This window comes from Tachyglossus aculeatus, chromosome 1 (assembly GCF_015852505.1).
Source record: "Tachyglossus aculeatus isolate mTacAcu1 chromosome 1, mTacAcu1.pri, whole genome shotgun sequence".
Lineage (NCBI taxonomy): Eukaryota > Metazoa > Chordata > Mammalia > Monotremata > Tachyglossidae > Tachyglossus > Tachyglossus aculeatus.
This window is the reverse complement of record NC_052066.1, coordinates 68,651,214-68,670,269: the sequence shown is the minus strand read 5'-3', so window position 1 is coordinate 68,670,269 and position 19,056 is coordinate 68,651,214. Positions and strand designations below refer to the sequence as shown.

The following is a 19,056-nucleotide window of genomic DNA, read 5'->3' as shown; positions in this document are numbered from 1 at the left end:
GTCTAGAAGGGGGAGACAGACAACAAAACCAAACATACTAACAAAATAAAATAAATAGAATAGATATGTACAAGTAAAATAAATAGAGTAATAAATATGTACAAACATATATAAATATATACAGGTGCTGTGGGGAAGGGAAGGAGATAAGATGAGGGGGATGGAGAGGGGGACAACAATAAACAATGACAACTCCCTTCTGCATCACCCTGACTTTCTCCCTTTGTTCTTCACCCCTCCCAGCCCCACGGCACTTCTGTACATATCTGTCATTTACTTATTTATATTGATGTCTGTCTCCCCGCCTTTAGACTGTAAGCTCGTTGGGAGCAAGGAATGTGTCTACTGTATTACTGTACTCTCCCAAACACTTAGTACAGTGCTCTGCACACAGTAAGCGCTAAATAAATACAATTGAATGAATAAAGGACTTTCTTCAGAGAAATCATTTCCCTGCAGGTCAGGGTAGCCATCTTGCCCTACAGAATAACTGGCAAGCCTGGGCAGGAAAGATAGGAGGGATGAGGAGGAGGAGGGCAGAAGAAAGAGCTATGCTTCAAAGCCTTTGATCTCAAAAACTCTCTGATCCTGAGGAGTGCGGACATAAACCTGTACACAAAGGCCAAATCAGAGACTGTAAGCTCCTTACGGGCAGGACACCTATCTATCAGCTCTGTCGCACTGTACTCTCCCAAGCACTTCGTGCAGTGCTCCACACGTTAAGTGCTCAATAAAAAACAATGACTGACTGAGCTATTATCCTTGTGATTACCCCAACCCCCTCTCAGGATGATACCTGGACAGTTTCCAGTCCTCTACCCATCTCGGCTATGGGACGGAGAGTCAAGCAGAGGCATATCCATTCCAGTCCATTCTTTTAGACTGTGAACCCACTGTTGGGTAGGGACTGTCTCTATATGTTGCCAACTTGTACTTCCCAAGCACTTAGTACAGTGCTCTGCACACAGTAAGCGCTCAATAAATACGACTGATGATTCCTAGCTTGGGCAGTGGCTAGCGAGTGGAAGGCAAACTGCTACAAGTCAAAACTCCCCTTTGCTGGGCAGCAGAGGCGTGGGAGAGGGAGGAGACTCAAGCTGACTGCGCAGAAGAAGGTTATTTTTACAGAGAAAACTCTAAGGTTAAACTACTCGAGCGACTGCAGGTGGGGCACTCTGGGAGAGATTCATTCATTCAATCGTATTTATTGAGCGTTTACTGTGGGCAGAGCACTTGGGAAGTACAAGTCGGCAACATATAGAGACGGTCCCTACCCGACAACGGGCTCACAGTCTAGAAGGGGGAGACAGACAACAAAACAAAACATGTGGACAGGTGTCAAGTCGTCAGAACAAATAGAATTAAAGCTAAAGGCACATTATTAACAAAATAAATAGAATAGTAAATATGTACAAGAAAGATAAATAGAGTAAAAAATCTGTACAAACATATATACAGGTGCTGTGGGGAGGGGAAGGAGGTAGGGTGGGGAGGATGGGGAGGAGGAGAGGAAAAAGGGAGCTCAGTGTGGGAAGGCCTCTTGGAGGAGGTGAGCTCTCAGTAGGGCTTTGAAGGAGGAAGAGAGCTAGCTTGGCGGATGGGCAGAGGGAGGGCGTTCCGGGCCAGGGGGAGGACGCGGGCGGGGGGTCGACGGCGGGACAGGCGAGAACGAGGCCCAGTGAGGAGGTTAGCGGCGGCAGAGGAGCGGAGGGTGCGGGCTGGGCTGGAGAAGGAGAGAAGGGAGGGGAGGTAGGAGGGGGCAAGGTGATGGACAGCCTTGAAGCCGAGAGTGAGGAGTTTCTGCCTGATGCGAAGGTTGACAGGCAGCCACTGGAGATTTTTGAGGAGGGGAGTAACATGCCCAGAGCGTTTCTGCACAAAGATGATCCGGTCAGCAGAGTGAAATATAGACTGAAGTGGGGAGAGACAGGAGGATGGGAGATCAGAGAGGAGGCCAATGAAGTAATCCAGTCGGGATAGGATGAGAGATCGAACCAGCAAGGTAGTGGTTTGGATGGAGAGGAAAGGACGGATCTTGGCGATATTTTGGAGGTGAGACCGGCAGGTTTTGTTGACGGATTGGATGTGAGGGGTGAACAAGAGAGTGGAGTCGAAGATGCATCTATGGTGTCACTAGGGGTCGGAGATGACTTGACTCGACCCTAAAGGCTATTGCTAAAGGCTATTGTCATTTTACCAGGATTCAACCCATTCTCACTACCATCACATGTGGAGTTCAAGGAAATAGCTCTCTTTACCTACAGTCCTATTCCCACTGAGTATCTTTGATGACACAAACGTGATGGTGACAGATGCCCTAAAATACATTTGATTAGAAACACCCAAGCAGTAGCACAATAAATACAAATAACCCAAGTGTCAAAAAGTACAATTTTTTGTTGTGACAGTCATTCGATCAATGGTGATCAGGGTGTCCCACAGGGGGCTCACAGTCTTAATCCCCATTTTTCAGATGAGATAACTGAGGCCCAGAGAAGTGATTTGCCCAAAGTCACACAGCTGACAATGGGCAGAGCTGGGATTTGAACCCATGACCCTTGACTCCAAAGCCCGGGCTCTTTCCACTGAGCCACGCTGCTTCTCCAGCACCCCTTTGGTGCAATGCATGGTGCAAAGGAGTCGTGACCTCAAATGAAGTGACTTGCCAAACTTTCCAGTACTGACCCTAATTTCTCCACAGAATGTAAACATTAAATTGGAATAAGAGCAAATCTCTAGATAAGGAGAAACTCCCTGGTAAAAAAATATACCTTACAAAGTGTTCAGTTCACAGAGAACGTAAAGCTTTGAAAAATTACGATCGGTAAAATCCCCTTTCCCGCTACGCTGGCCAACTCAGTATATACACATATTGTGCACTTAATGCAACTTAATAGCACTCGAGTCCTGAAAATACAACAGCTGTTAAATACCAGTGCTCAGCAGATAATTAACTAATTTCCAGCCTAAATTCCGGATTAACTAATCCCGGCTCCACCAACTGTCAACTGTCAGCTGTGTGACTTTGGGCAAGTCACTTCACTTCTCTGTGCCTCAGTTACCTCAGTTTTTAGACTGTGAGCCCACTGTTGGGTAGGGACTTTTAGACTGTGAGCCCACTCTTTTAGACTGTGAGCCCACTATCGGGTAGGGACTGTCTCTATGTGATGCCAATTTGTACTTCCCAAGCGCTTAGTACAGTGCTCTGCACATAGTAAGCGCTCAATAAATACGATTGATTGATTGATTGACTGTATATGTTGCCGACTTGTACTTCCCAAGCACTTAGTACAGTGCACTGCACACAGTAAGCGCCCAATAAATACGATTGATTGACTGATTACCTCATCTGTAAAATGGGGATTAAGACTGTGAGCCCCCCGTGGGACAACCTGATCACCTTGTAACCTCTCCAGCGCTTAGAACAGTGCTTTGCACATAGTAGGCGCTTAATAAATGCCATCATGATTATTATTACCCTCTCATTCCCATGATCCAAGTGACCCTTTTCCAGGATCCTATTCTGACTGAGGCTCACCGCCCTCGCCCATTAGAAAGTGCTGCAACCTTGGTTACAAATGCCCTTTCATTATGGGACCTTGAAAGTTCTTTCTATTCACCGGCTGAAAATGGCTCTTTGGCAACAAGAATGATCCAATCCCTAGAAATCAATCAATCAATCATACTTACTGAGCGCTTACTGTGTGAAGAGCACTGTACTAAGCGCTTGGGAAGTACAAGTTGGCAACATATAGAGACAGTCCCTACCCAACAGTGGGCTCACAGTCTAGAAGGGGGAGACGGAGAACAAAACCAAACATATTAACAAAATAAAATAAATAGAATAGATATGTACAAGTAAAATAAATAGAGTAATAAATGCGTACAGACATATATACATAGAACATCTGTAACAAGCGCTTAGTACAGTGCTCTGCACACAGTAAGCGCTCAATAAATATGACTGAATGAATGAACGGGGATTGAGAATGTGAGCCCCAAGTGGGACAGGAACTGTTTTCCAACGCGATTTGCTTGTCTCCACCCCAGCGCTTAGGACAGCGTCTGGCACAGAATAAGCGCTTAATAATAATAATGGCATTTATTAAGCACTTACTATGTGCGAAGCACTGTTCTAAGCGCTGGGGAGGTTACAAGGTGATCAGGTTGTCCCACCTGGGGCTCACAGTCTGTTCATCTCGTGAACACCTAACTCCCCCCCACCCCAAAAAGCTAGTCCGAAGATTCTGTTATTGACCTTGTTCCTAAAAATTAAAAAAAAAATCAATTAATCAATCACATTTACTGAGCTTTTACTCTGTGCAGAGCACCGTACTAAACTCCTGGGAGAGGACACTATAACAGAGTCGGCAGACATTTCCCTGCCCATAAGGAGCGTACAGTCTAGGGGGAAGAGAGAGATTAACATAAATAAGTCAATTATGGGTGGATGTACAAAAATGCCGTGGGGCAGATAAGGGGTGAAAATCCCACTAGTTGAATTTATAGCTCACATTCGAAAAAGAAAAAATGACCCATCCTTCCTATTTTCCAATGTTCCCCACCTTGCCCAAATTATTCCCTGGGTAAAATCATGGCTTTCAGGCCACCAGGGAACCAAGCAGCTCCTCGGTCCCCTCCTCTAGTGGCTTCCTAGCTGCTATCCGGTTCCATTCATTCATTTAATTGGATTTATTGAGCGCTTACTGTGTGCAGAGCACTGTACCAAGCACTTGGGAGAGTACAATCAATCAATCGCATTTACTGAGCGCTTACTGTGTGCAGAGCACTCTACTAAGCGCTTGGGAAGTACAAGTTGGCAACATATAAAGACAGTCCCTACCCAACAGTGGGCTCACAGTCTAAAAGGGGGAGACAGAGAACAAAACCAAACATACTAACAAAATAAAATAAATAGAATAGATATGTACAAGTAAAATAAATAGAGTAATAAGTACGTACAAACATATATACATATATACAGGTGCTGTGGGGAAGGGAAGGAGGTAAGATGGGGGGGATGGAGAGGGTGACAACAATAAACAATGACATTCCCTGCCCACAACGAGCTCACAGTCTAGTTCATTCAATCGTACCTATTGAGCGCTTACTGTGTGCAGAGCACTGTCCTTAGCGCTTGGATAGTACAAGTCGGCAACATATAGAGACGGTCCCCACCCAACAGTGGGCTCACAGTCTAGAAGGGGGAGACAGACAACAAAACAAAACATGCAGACAGGTGTCAAAATCGTCAGGACAAATAGAATTATGGCTATATGCACATTATTAACAAAATAAACAGAATAGTAAATATGTACAAGTAAAATGAATAGAGTAATAAATCTGTACAAATATATACAAGTGTTGTGGGGAGGGGAGGGAGGTAGGGCGGGGGGGTGGGCAGGAGGAGAGGAAAAAGGGGGCTCAGTCTGGGAAGGCCTCCTGTTTTCACGGGGGGACTGAAGAGATATATAACTTGTACTTCCCAAGCGCTTAGTACAGTGCTCTGCACACAGTAAGCGCTCAATAAATACGATTGATTGATATATGTACATATGTTTGTATGTATTTATTATTCTATTTCATTTGTACATATTTATTCTATTTATTTTGTTAATATGTTTTGTTTTGTTCTCCCCCTTCTAGCCTGTGAGCCCACTGTTGGGTAGGGACCGTCTCTAGATGTTGCCAACTTGTACTTCCCAAGCGCTTAGTACAGTGCTCTGCACACAGTAAGCGCTCAATAAATATGATTGATTGATTGATTGATTGATTACTGCATCTAGTTCCATCCCAGCCCCTCCCTCTCTCCACTTTCTCCCTCCCTCTCCCACCTACCGCCCCATCCTCCCAGGGGGCATCTGCCTTCATTCCCAAATCTCCTCACCGTACCTCGTTCTCGCCTGTCCCGCCATCGACCCCCGGCCCACGTCCTCCGCCGGGCCTGGAATGCCCTCCCTCTGTCCATCCGCCAAGCTAGCTCTCTTCCTCCCTTCAAGGCCCTGCTGAGAGTTCACCTCCTCCAGGAGGCCTTCCCACACTGAGCCCCTTCCTTCCTCTCCCCTTCGCCCCCCTCTCCATCCCCCCATCTTACCTCCTTCCCTTCCCCACAGCACCTGTGTATATGTATATATGGCTGTACATATTTATTACTCTATTTATTTATTTATTTATTTTACTTGTACATATCTATCCTATTTATTTTATTTTGTTAGTAAATTTGGTTTTGTTCTCTGTCTCCCCCTTTTAGACTGTGAGCCCACTGTTGGGTAGGGACTGTCTCTATATGTTGCCAATTTGTACTTCCCAAGCGCTTAGTACAGTGCTCTGCACATAGTAAGTGCTCAATAAATACGACTGATGATGATGAAATATCCCTCTGCAGCCCTCGAGTCCCGGCCGCTTCTCTACCTTGCTCCTCAGCGGTAATATGGATCGCCTATACACGTCAAGAACAGGACTAAGCGCTTGGCAATGTACAACAGAAGTAGTTTGGCCTAGTGAACAGAGCCTGGGCTTGGGAGTCAAAAGAACTTGGGTTCGAATCCCGGCCCCGTCACATATCGACTGGGCGATCCCGGGGAAGTCATTTCACTTTTCTGGGCCCCGGTTATCTCATCCATACAGTTGGGATCAAAACTGTGATCCTCACGTGGGACATGGACTGTGCCCAACCTGATTGGCTTGTATCTACCCAAGCACCTAGTACAGTGCCTGGCACATAGTAAGCCCTTAACAAATACCATAAAAAAAACCCCAACATCAAGAACACAGTCCCCGGCCTTTGAGGAGATGATCCCCTCTACAAATATCCCTGCACGGTAGACCCAGGCCTTGATCGGTGAGGAAGGGAAGGTAGCGATGAGAGAGGATTTGGGAGCCAGAGTCAGGGAGTGATCCTTCTAGTTGCTGAAACTGAGTTTCTTATGCTTCTAGCGAATTGGATTTAACCTGTTAGCCATTGGGAAACACGGGGATGGTTCTAGTCTTAGCCCAACGTTAGAGAGGAGAGCAGCAGTCAAACGATGGGAATACGGTGGTAAGACAAGAAAAGAGAAACAGAAGTGGGTGGAAGCTAGGATTAGGGAAGCGTGCGTGAGATGGGAGTGAAGCGTCCAGGAGAGCGAGGTGGAACTGGGCGGGCCCCAGGAGATTTTTTCCGCCTGGCCCGAGTAGCGAGAGAATCATTCCACTTGGAAGCCACTGATTTAGCGTGCCCCGCAGCGTGAATAGCCCAGGGCCCGGGAGGAGTTAAAGTGCCTCCCTCCACGGCCGATTCACTGCGAGGAAGAAGAGAGCCCGATACGTCCGTCCACGGAGGAGCGTCCTCCTAGTTTCCGTCAGAGCGGCCGCAACGTGGACGCGCTCTCCCGGCACCGAACGTACCCGTGACTCACCTGGGGTTCGGTCCCAGTGGGCCAGACCTCGTCTCCCCGCCCTGGAAGGTGGCGACTCCGCGCCGAGCTGCTCGGCGGCCCGAAAATCGTCGGCTCGGCCCAGGTTCGCCCCGGCTCTATTTCTCCGGGCTCGGTTTCGGCCCGCCTCCGCTTCGTCCCTCTCCTCGGGGCCCAGAAACCTCGGCGGGGCCCCAAAGGGCCTCGGGGTCCTGGCAGGCCCCCTGTTCCCTAAGCCCTCGGTCCCTCTCGCCGAGTCCCCGGGGAAGGCTGGCCGGGGCCGGGGCCGGCAGCCTTCCCCGGACCGCGCGTTTCCCTCTCTGCCGGGATCCCTCCGAGGCTGCTCCGCGTGAGTCGAGGCGTGAGGTCGCCTGAGGGTCTCGGAACCGTCCTCGAGCCGTCGCTGGGCGCCCGGGGACGCCGGGATCCCGGCCAGGGCGGCTCTGGCCGGGGAGTAGCCGTGCGCCGGCAGCCCGTTCCGGACGGAGGCCTCCTGGGTCGGGCCCCTCTTGCGGGAGGGGTCCGCGCGGGCTTCGGCCGGGCCCGCTTCCTCCAGCTGCAGTTTCTGAGCGACGTAGTTTAGGTAGGAACGGAACCTGACGCTGTGATGCTGCTGCACGAGCCGGTTGTAGGCGTTCTTCTTGGGGGCGGCGGGCTTCCCCGGGCTCTCCCTCACCCCGTGGGCAGGAGGGCCTCTGACGTGTCCGCCGGGATCCATGGCCGCGGAATGTGCCGGGACTTAGGTAGCGCAAATAGATACAGAAAAAATAGGTTATTTTCATCACGTGTGAGAGCGGGGGAACGAATGATAATCATGATAATCGTGGTTTCTGTTAAGCGCTTACTATAGGTCACGCACGGTCCTAAGCACTGGAGTACAAACAGGGTAAACGGGTCGGACTCAGTCCCTGGCCCACTTAGGGCTCACAGTCTCAACCCCATTTTACAGGTGAGGGAACTGAGGCACGAAGTGAAGTGATTTGCCCACAGTCACACAGCAGACAAGTGGCGGAGCCAGGATTAGATCCCGTGAACTTCTGACTCCTAAACCCGTGCTCTATCCACTAGGCCATACTGCTTCTCATTCTACAGTTGTCGGTTTATGCAATGCCATTCACATTCTCGCTTCCCTGCCAGTTATGTTCTTAATTCATTCAATCGTATTTATTGAGCACTTACTATGTGCAGAGCACTGTACTAAGCACTTGGGATGTACAAGTTGGCAACATATAGGGGCGGTCCCTACCCAACAGCGGGCTCACAGTCTAGAAGGGGAGACAGACAACAAAACATATTAACAAAATAAAATAAATAGAATAGTAAATATGTACAAGTAAAACAGAGTAATAAATATGTACAAACACATATACAAGTGCTGTGGGGAGGGGAAGGAAGTGGGCCGGGGGAGATGGGGAGCAGGAAGAGGGGGAGAGGAAGAGGGGACTGAGTGTGGGAAGGCCTCCTGGAGGAGGTGAGCTCTCAGTAGGGCTTTGAAGGGAGGAAGAGAGCTAGCTTGGCGGATGCGCGAAGGGACGGCATTCCATTCATTTATTCATTCAATAGTATTTATTGAGCGCTTACTGTGTGCAGAGCACTGTAATAAGCACTTGGGAAGTACAAGTTGGCCACATATAGAGACGGTCCCTACCCAACAGCAGGCTCACAGTGTAGAAGGGGGAGACAGAGAACAAAACAAAACATATTAACAAAATAAAATAAATAGAATAGTAAATATGTACAAGTAAAATAGAGTAATAAATATGTACAAACATATATACAAGTGCTGTGGGGAGGGGAAGGAGGTAGGCCGGGGGAGATGAGGAGAGGGAAGAGGGGGAGAGGAAGGAGGGGGCTCAGTCTGGGAAGGCCTCCTGGAGGAGGTGAGCTCTTAGTAGGGCTTTGAAGTGAGGAAGAGAGCTAGCTTGGCGGATGCGCGGAGGGAGGGCATTTTATTCATTCATTCATTCATATTTACTGAGCGCTTCCTGTGTGCAGAGCACTGTACTAAGCGCTTGGGAAGTCCAAGTTGGCAACATATAGAGACGGTCCCTACCAAACAGTGGGCTCACAGGCTAGAAGGGGGCTCACAGTCTAGAAGGCCAGGGGGAGGACGTGGGCCGGGGGCTGACGGCGGGACAGGCGAGGATGAGGCACAGTGAGGAGGTGGAAAAGAATCAGTGATCAGGTGAGCAGAACCAGAATTAGAACCCAGGTCCTCCTGACTCCTAGGCCACACTACTTCTCATTAGAACCACATTAACACATTAGAACAGCAAACGAGGTGTATGCTCCAATAAACAGTATCTCTCGATCACAGGGTCAGACTGTTCCCGATTTTCTTGTGGGATTATTAGAGTAGCTTGGCACTCTAGACTGGAAACTCGTTGTGGGCAGGGAACGTGTCTACCAACTCTGCTGTACTGTACTCTCCCGAGCGCTTTCTACAGTGCTTTGCACCCAGTGGGCGCTCAACAAATACCATTCTAGACTGTGAGCCCATTGTTGGGTAGGGACTGTCTCTATATGTTGCCAATTTGTGCTTCCCAAGCGCTTAGTACAGTGCTCTGCACATAGTAAGCGCTCAATACGATTGATTGATTGATTGATTGATTGATTGATGGTCTCTATATGTTGCCGACGTACTTCCCAAGCGCTTAGTACAGTGCTCTGCACACAGTAAGCGCTCAATAAATACGATTGATTGACTGATTAGTACAGTGCTCTGCACACAGCAAGCTCTCAATAAATAAGATTGATTGAATGAATGATGATGATGTGTAGAAGTGTCCCAGGGGAAGCAGCGTGGCTCAGTGGAAAGAGCACGGCCTTTGGAGTCAGAGGTCATGGGTTCAAATCCCAGCTCCACCACTTGTCAGCTGGGTGACTTTGGGCACGTCACTTCACTTCTCTGGGCCTCAGTTCCCTCACCTGTAAAATGGGGATTAAGAGTGTGAGCCCCCAGTGGGACAACCTGATCACCTTGTATCCTCCCCAGTGTTTAGAACAGTGCTTGGCACATGGTAAGTGCTTAATAAATGTCATTGTTATTATTATTATCATTATTATTATTATTATTATTACCTGCCTGCTGTGTGAACTTGGGCAAGTCACTTAACATCTCTGGACCTCAGAGGTGTCATCTGTAAAACGGGGATTAAATGCCTGTTCTCCCAGCCACACAGACAGTGGACCCTGGGACAGAAACTGTGTCCAACCAGATTACGTGTCTCTTATGTCGCTATACTGTACTTTCCCAAATGCTTAATACAGTGCTCAGCACACAGTAAGCGCTCAATAAGTCTGATTGATTATCTTGTATCTACCCCAGCACCTACTACAGTCCTCGGCATATTCACTCATTCATTCAATTGTATTTATTGAGTGCTTCCTGGGTGCAGAGCACTGTACTAAGTGCTTAGAAAGTAGAGAAGCAGCGTGGCTCAGTGGAAAGAGCATGGGCTTTGGAGTCAGAGGTCGTGGGTTCAAATCCCGGCTCCGCCACATGTCTGCTGTGTGACCTTGGGCAAGTCACTTAACTTCTCGGAGCCTCAGTTACCTCATCTGTAAAATGGGGATGATGACTGTGAGCCCCACGCGGGACAACCTGATCACCTTGTATCCCCCCAGCGCTTAGAACAGTGCTTTGCACATAGTAACAAATGCCATTATTATTATATTATTATCATTACAATTCGGCAACAGATACTGACAATCCCTACCCAACAATGGGCTCAGGGTCTAGAAAGGGGGAGACAGACAACAAAATAAAACAAATAGGCATCAATAGCATCAAAATAGATAAACAGAATTATATATACACCTCATTAATAAAATAAATAGAATAATAAATATGTACATATATACACAAGTGCTATGGGGCGGGGAGGGGGGTAGGGCAGAGGGAGGGAGTCGTGGTGATGGGGAGGGGAGGAGGAGCAGAGGAAAAGGAGGGGCTCAGTCTGGGAAGGCTTCCTGGAGGATGTTAAGCTTTCAGTGCTTATCAAATAGTGCACAGTAAGAAGCAGCCTGGCTCAGTGGAAAGAACACAGGCTTTGGAGTCAGAGGTCAGGGGTTCAAATCCCGGCTCCGCCACTTGTCAGCTGTGTGACTTTGGGAAAGTCACTTAACTTCTCTGGGCCACAGTTACCTCACCTGCAAATTGGGGATTAAGACTGTGAGCCCCCTTTGGGACAATCTGATTATCTTGTAACCTCCTTAGAACAGTGCTTTGCACATAACGCTTAATAAATGCCATCATCATTATTATTATTAAACACCACAATTTTTATTATGAGCTGCACCAGATTAAACGTGCCTCTGCAATTCTGACTGTGGCTGAGCAGCGGCCTTCGGCTCTCGTTTGGCCAGGAACCGTCTACGAATGGCCTCGGGACAGATGCTGACTGTTCCAGCTACGAATGGCTGAACGGGCAAGCCCTCCGACTGACTCTTCCTTGCCTCTCTCGAAGCCTGGCAAATTAAAACTTGCTTCCTCAACAGACGGAACCTATTAGACCCATCGACCGAAAAGACACCGTATCCATCTCCTCAAACTAATTGTTTCCTTCTATCGGGAACTGGTTTGATGGTTTCAATGGGACCCCGGGGCCGCAAAGTCTTGGGACTCCTCCCTTCTGTTGGCGGGACCAGCAGCGAAGCCTAATAATAATAATAATAATGGCATTTTTAAGCGCTTACCATGTGCAACGCACTGTTCTAAGTGCTGGGGATGTTACAAGGTGATCAGGTTGTCCCACGTGGGGCTCACAGTCTCAATCCCCATTTTCCAGATGAGGGAACTGAGGCCCAGAGAAGTGAAGTGACTTGCCCAAAGTCCCACAGCTGACAGTTGGCGGAGCCGGGGTTTGAACCCATGACCTCTGACTCCAAAGCCCGGGCTCTTCTCCACTGAGCCACGCTGCTTCTCTAATGGATAGAGCCCGGGCCTGGGTGTCAGAAGGATCTGGGTTTTAATCCCAGCTCCACCACATGTCTGCTGTGTGACCCTGGGCAAGTCACTTCACTTCTCCGTGTCTCTGTTCCCTCATCTGGAAAATGGGGATTAAAATTAGCTTGCATCTACCCTGGTGCTTAGAACGGTGCTGGGCACATAGCAAGAGCTTAACAAATACCAGTGTTATTGTTACTATATTATTATATACTATTATTATTATTATACTATTAGCTAGAGCTTAACAAATACCAGTGTCATTATAACTATATTATATACTATTATTATTATACTATACTATATATATCATTACTATAAGACTGTGAGCCCTTTTAGACTGTGAGCCCACTGTTGGGTAGGGACTGTCTCTATATGTTGCCAACTTGTACTTCCCAAATGCTTAGTACAGTGCTCTGCACACAGTAAGCGCTCAATAAATACGATTGATGATGATGATGATATACTATTATTATTATACTATACTATATATACACTACTATATATATTATTACTATAAGTCTGTGGGCCCTTTTAGACTGTAAGCCCACTGTTGGTTAGGGACTGTCTCTATATGTTGCCAACTTGGACTTCCCAAGCGCTTAGTACAGTGTTCTGCACACAGTAAGCGCTCAATAAATACGATTGATGATGATGATGATATACTATTATTATTATACTATACTATATATACACTACTATATATATATATCATTACTATAAGACTGTGAGCCCTTTTAGACTGTGAGCCCACTGTTGGGTAGGGACTGTCTCTATATGTTGCCAACTTGTACTTCCCAAATGCTTAGTACAGTGCTCTGCACACAGTAAGCGCTCAATAAATACGATTGATGATGATGATGATGATATACTATTATTATTATACTATACTATATATACACTACTATATATATCATTACTATAAGACTGTGAACCCTTTTAGACTGTGAGCCCACTGTTGGGTACGGACCATCTCAATATGTTGCCAACTTGTACTTCCCAAGCGCTTAGTACAGTGCTCTGCACACAGTAAGCGCTCAATAAATACGATTGATGATGATGATCATGTACTATTATTATTATACTATACTATATATACACTACTATATATATTATTACTATAAGACTGTGAGCCCTTTAAAACTGTGAGCCCACTGTTGGGTAGGGACTGTCTCTATATGTTGCCAACTTGGACTTCCCAAGTGCTTAGTACATTGCTCTGCACACAGTAAGCGCTCAATAAATATGATTGATTGATATTACCATACTTAAACGGACATTTTGATCCTAAAAAGGGTTACCCAGACTGAGCCCCCTTTTTCCTCTCCTCCTCCCCATCCCCCCCGGCCCTATCTCCTTCCTCTCCCCACAGCCCCTGTATGTATGTTTGTACAGATTTATTACTCTATTTATTTCACTTGTACATATTTACTATTCTATTTATCTTGTTCATGATGCGCATTTAGCTTTAATTCTATTTGTTCTGACGACTTATTTATTTATATTTATAAATTTATAAATTTTACATAATTTATACATTCATATATTTATAAATTTTTACAGATTTATTACTCTATTTTACTTGTACATATTTACTATTCTATTTATCTTGTTAACGATGTGCATTTAGCTTTAATTCTATTTGTTCTGACGACTTGACACCTGTCCACATGTTTGGTTCTGTTGTCTGTCTCCCCCTTCTAGACTGCGCGCCCGTCGTTGGGTAGGGACCGTCGCTATATGTTGCCGACTTGTACTTCCCAAGCGCTTAGCACAGTGCTCTGCGCACAGTAAGCGCTCAATAAATACGCCTGAATGAATGAATGAACGAACACCCCAATCGGGGCTTCTGAGTCTGATGGGAAATCCTCACCTAAAGGGAAAATTGGGCCTAGCAGCAGATGGGAAGCAAGCCCTGTCTCTCCGGGTCAATCTGCTTCCCCCTTGATCTTCCCGGCCAACTCCAAAAGCGGCGGGGCCCAGTGGAGAGAGAACAGAAGGATCTGGTTCCTAACCCCGGCTCTGCCACCTGTCTGCTGTGTGACCTTGGATAAGTTACTTCACTTCTCTGGGCCTCAGTTCCCTCAACTGTAAAATGGGGCTTAAGACTGGGAGCCCCATGCGGGACAGGGGCTGTGGCCAACCAGACAACCTTGTAATAATAATAATAATAATAGTAGCATTTGTTAAGCGCTTACTATGTGCAAAGCACTGTTCTAAGCGCTGGGGGGCTACAATGTGATCAAGTTGTCCCACGTGGGGCTCACAGTCTTAATCCCCATTTTTCCAGATGAGGTAACTGAGGCTCAGAGAAGTGAAGGGACTTGCCCAAGGTCACATAGCAGACTTGTGGTGGAGCCCGGGATTCGAACCCACGACCTCTGCCTCCAAAGCCCGGGCTCTTTCCACTGCGCCAGGGCTTAGTAAAGTGCCTGGCGTGTAGTAAGCACTTAACCAGAGAAGCAGCGTGGCTCAGTGGGAAGAGCCCGGGCTTTGGAGTCAGAGGTCGCAGGTTCAAATCCCGACTCTGCCAATTGTCAGCTGTGTGACTTCGGGCAGGTCACTTAACTTCTCTGGGCCTCAGTTACCTCGTCTGTAAAATGGGAATTAAGACTGTGAGCCCCCCGTGGGACAACCTGATCACCTTGTAACCTCCCCAGCGTTTAGAACAGTGCTTTGCACATATTAAGCGCTTAATAAATGCCATTATTATTATTAATGAATACCATTAAAAAGAAAAAAAACACTCGTGCAGGCAAATTTGCACCACCCCTCCTCCTTCCACATGTTTCCAACTAACCAGCTCCCTACAAGCATCCCTCTCTCTCACAAAGAGGGGACTCAGGGCTTGATCTGCAGCCAAAGGGCTGCTTGGTTCCTCTCCTCTCATGGGCTCCCTACCAAGAGCAGAAGAGAAATTATTCAAGGCAAAAAAGGAATGGCAAAGAAACCTTCCTCTAGACTGTAAACTCCTTGTGGGCAGGGAATGCACCTGTTTATTGCTGCACTGCCCTCTCCCAAGCACTTAGTACAGTGCTCTGCACAAAGTAAGCGCTCGGTTATTGCAACTGAATTAATTCTCTCATCTGCAAAGCTTAAGGACTGAGCGGGGCCCCGGAAAAAGTGGAGGAGGCATCAGAGGCAACAAAAACCCCAGGAATTGAGCAAATCATATACCATCATAAAGAATCTAAAAACCTCAATTCTTCAGAGGCCTATGGAATAGAGAAGCAGCGTGGCTCAGTGGAAAAGAGCAGGGGTTTTGGAGTCAGGGGTCATGGGTTCAAATCCCGCCTCCGCCAATTGTCAGCTGTGGGACTTTGGGCAAGTCACTTGATTCTCTGGGCCTCAGTTCCTTCATCTGGAAAATGGGGGTTAAGGCTGTGAGCCCCCTGTGGGACAACCTGATCACCTTGTAACCTCCCCGGCGCTTAGAACAGTGCTTTGCACATAGTAAGTGCTTAATAAATGCCATTATTATTAAGTCAAAGGAGTAACTCCTCACCACCCGTATTTTTTTTTTATGGTAGTTGCTAAGTGCTTACTAGGTGCCAGGCTACGTACCAAGCACTGGGGTAGATACTAGCTAATCAGGCTAGACATAGTCCTTGTCCTGCATGGGGCTCACAGTCTTAATCCCCATTTTACAGATGAGGTTACTGAGGCAGAGAAGCTAAATGACTCACCCAAAGTCACACAGTAGGCAAGTGGCAGGGCCAGAATTGGAACCCAGGCCCTTCTGGCTCCCAGGTCTGTGCTGAATCCACTAAGCCACGCTGCTGCTCTTTTCTCTAAAATAACTAATACGTCAAAGTGTTAGCACAACAAAAGAAGCAGCGTGGCTTAGTGGAAAGAGGGAGTCAGAGGATGTGAGTTGTAATCCTCTAATATATGTTGCCAACTTGTACTTTCCAAGCGCTTAGTACAGTGCTCTGCACACAGTAAGCACTCAATAAATACGACTGATTGACTGATTAATCCTGACTCTGCCACTTGCCTGCTGTGTGATCTTGGGCGAGCCACTTCACTTCTCTGGGCCTCAGTTACCTCATCTTAAAATGGGGATCAAGACTGGGAATCCCATATGGGACTGGGACTGTGTCCAACCCAATTTGCTTGTACCACCCCAGCGACTGACACAGTGCCTGGCACACAGTAAGCGCCTAACAAATACCACAATTTCTATTACGAGGGGGAGATGTTCATTCATTCATTCAATCGTATTTACTGAGCGCTTACTGTGTACAGAGCACTGCACTAGGCGCTTGGGAAGTACAAGTCGGCAACATATAGAGACGGTCCCTACCCAACAACGGGCTCACAGTCTAGAAGGGGGAGTCAGACAACAAAACATGTAGACAGGTGTCAAAATCGTCAGAACAAATAGAATTAAAGCTCTATTCCTTCATTCAATCATATTTACTGAGCGCTTACTGTGTGCAAAGCACTGTACTAAGCGCTTATGCACATCATTAACAAAATTAATAGAATAGAAAATATGTACAAGTAAAATAAATAGAATAATAAATCTGTACAAATATATATACATGCAGGTGCTGTGGGAAGGGGAAGGAGGTAGGGAAAGAGGGGTGGGGAGGAGGAGAGGAAAAAAGGGGCTCAGTCTGGGAAGATCTCCTGGAGGAGGTGAGCTCTCAGCAGGGCCTTGAAGGGAGGAAGAGAGCTAGCTTGGCGGATTTGTGGAGGGAGGGCATTCCAGGCCAGGTGAAGGACGTGGGCCGGGGGTCGACGGCGGGACGGGCGAGAACAAGGTACGGTGAGGAGGTTAGCGGCAGAGGAGCGGAGGGTGATAGATAGTAATGTAAATAAATAAATAAATTACAGATCTATACTGATAGATACAGTCAATCACTCATTCAGTCATATTTATTGAGAGCTTACTGTGTGCTCAGCACTGTACTAAGTGCTTGGAAAGTACAATTCAGCAACAAACAGAGACAATCCCTACCCAATAACGGGCTCAGAGTCTGTGGGGATGAGGGGGAGGATGAATGAAGGAGCAAGTAAGAGCGGCACAAAAGGGTGTGGGAGAAGAGGAGACGAAGGCCATTTGGCATGTCTTGCATGGAGCTGCTGTTCTGGGTGACCGTTGGCCTGGGCTTAGCACATCTTGCCCCTCAGTTCCAGTTCTCCTCTCCCTTCTTACTTCCAGAAAGTCCAGGAAGGATTTGCACTGCCCTTGTGGAAGAGGCAGCACTACAGGTGCCTTCACTGAGACAGTCCCTTGGGTAGGGACCGTCTCTATATGTTGCCAACTTGTACTTCCCAAGTGCTTAGTACAGTGCTCTGCACACAGTAAGCGCTCAATAAATACGATTGATTGATTGATTCTCCTTCCCATGAACATCCTGTCCCACCATCGACCCCTGGCCCACGTCCTCCCCCTGGCCCGGAATGCCCTCCCTCCACACATCCGCCAAACTAGCTCTCTTCCCCCCTTCAAAGCCCTACTGAGAGCTCACCTCCTCCAGGAGGCCTTCCCACACTGAGTCCCCCTTTTCCTCTGCTCCTTCTCCTCCCCTCCCCATCGCCCCTACTCCCTCCTTCTGCTCTATGCCCTCCCCTGCCCCACAGCAGTTGTGTATATTTGTACATATTTATTATTCTATTTATTTTATTAACGATGCATATGTGTCTACAATTCTATTTATCTGTTTTGATGCTATTGATGCCTGTCCACTTGTTTTGTTTTGTTGTCTGTCTCCTCCTCCTAGACTGGGAGCCTGTTGTTGGGTAGGGATTGCCTCTATCTGTTGCCGAATTGTACTTTCCAAGTGCTTAGTACAGTACTCTGCACACAGTAACTGCTCAATAAATATGACTGAATGAATGAATTCCAGGGATTCAATCTGTTGCCAAATTGTACTTTCCAAGTGCTTAGTACAGTACTCTGCACACAGTAAGTGATCAATAAATATGATTTCTAGACTGTGAGCCCACTGTTGGGTAGGGACTGTCTCTATATGTTGCCAACTTGTACTTCCCAAGCGCTTAGTACAGTGCTCTGCACACAGTAAGCGCTCAATAAATACGATTGATTGATTGATTGATTGATTGAATGAATTAATTCCAGGAATTCAATCGTATTTGAGTGCTTACCATGAGCAAAGCACTGCACTAAGCATTTGGGACAGTTGGTATAACATTGTTGGCTGACACGTTTCCTGCCCAGAACAACTTACAGTCCAGAAGAAGAGTCATGCATTAATATAAACTGCTCTCTCAAAGGCCACAAATGATCTCCTTCTTGGCAAATCCAACGGTCTCTATGCTTTCCTAATCCTCCTCTCCCCGCCTCTAGACTGTAAGCTAGTTGTGGGCAGGGAATGTCACAGTTTATTGCTGTACTGTACTTTCCCAAGTGCTTAGTACAGTGCTGTGCACACCATAAGCACTCAATAAATACGACTGAATGATGATTGAAACTCATCTGCCTTCGACACTGTCAACCACCTCCTCCTGGAAACATTATCCAACCTCGGCTTCACCGACACAGTCCTCTCCTCTCCTAAATCGACATCTCCAGCCCTGATCGCCAGCCCTCTCTGCAATCTCACATTTCCTCCTGCCTTCAAGACACCTCTACTTGGATATCCTCCTGTCACCTCAAGTTTAGCACGTCTAAAACAGAACTCCTGATCCTCTCACCCAAACCCTGTCCTTCCCTGGACTTTTCCATCACTGGAGATGGAACCA

General features: G+C 47.2%; 1 protein-coding gene across 2 annotated transcripts in view; it reads right to left on the bottom strand.

Moving 5' to 3' along the window:
- The window catches only part of DIS3L2 (DIS3 like 3'-5' exoribonuclease 2), a 566,950-nt gene extending 558,831 nt beyond the window's left edge, over positions 1 to 8,119 (bottom strand). Inside the window, exon 1 of one of the 2 annotated variants that reach the window (XM_038750342.1) lies at positions 7,398 to 8,119. In XM_038750342.1, coding sequence (XP_038606270.1) covers positions 7,398 to 8,112 — 715 coding nt within the window. In that variant the 5' untranslated portion in view covers positions 8,113 to 8,119. The remainder of the gene's footprint in view (positions 1 to 7,397) is intronic. The other variant, XM_038750351.1, reaches the window with a different exon arrangement.
- Between the last annotated feature and the right edge of the window lie 10,937 nt (positions 8,120 to 19,056).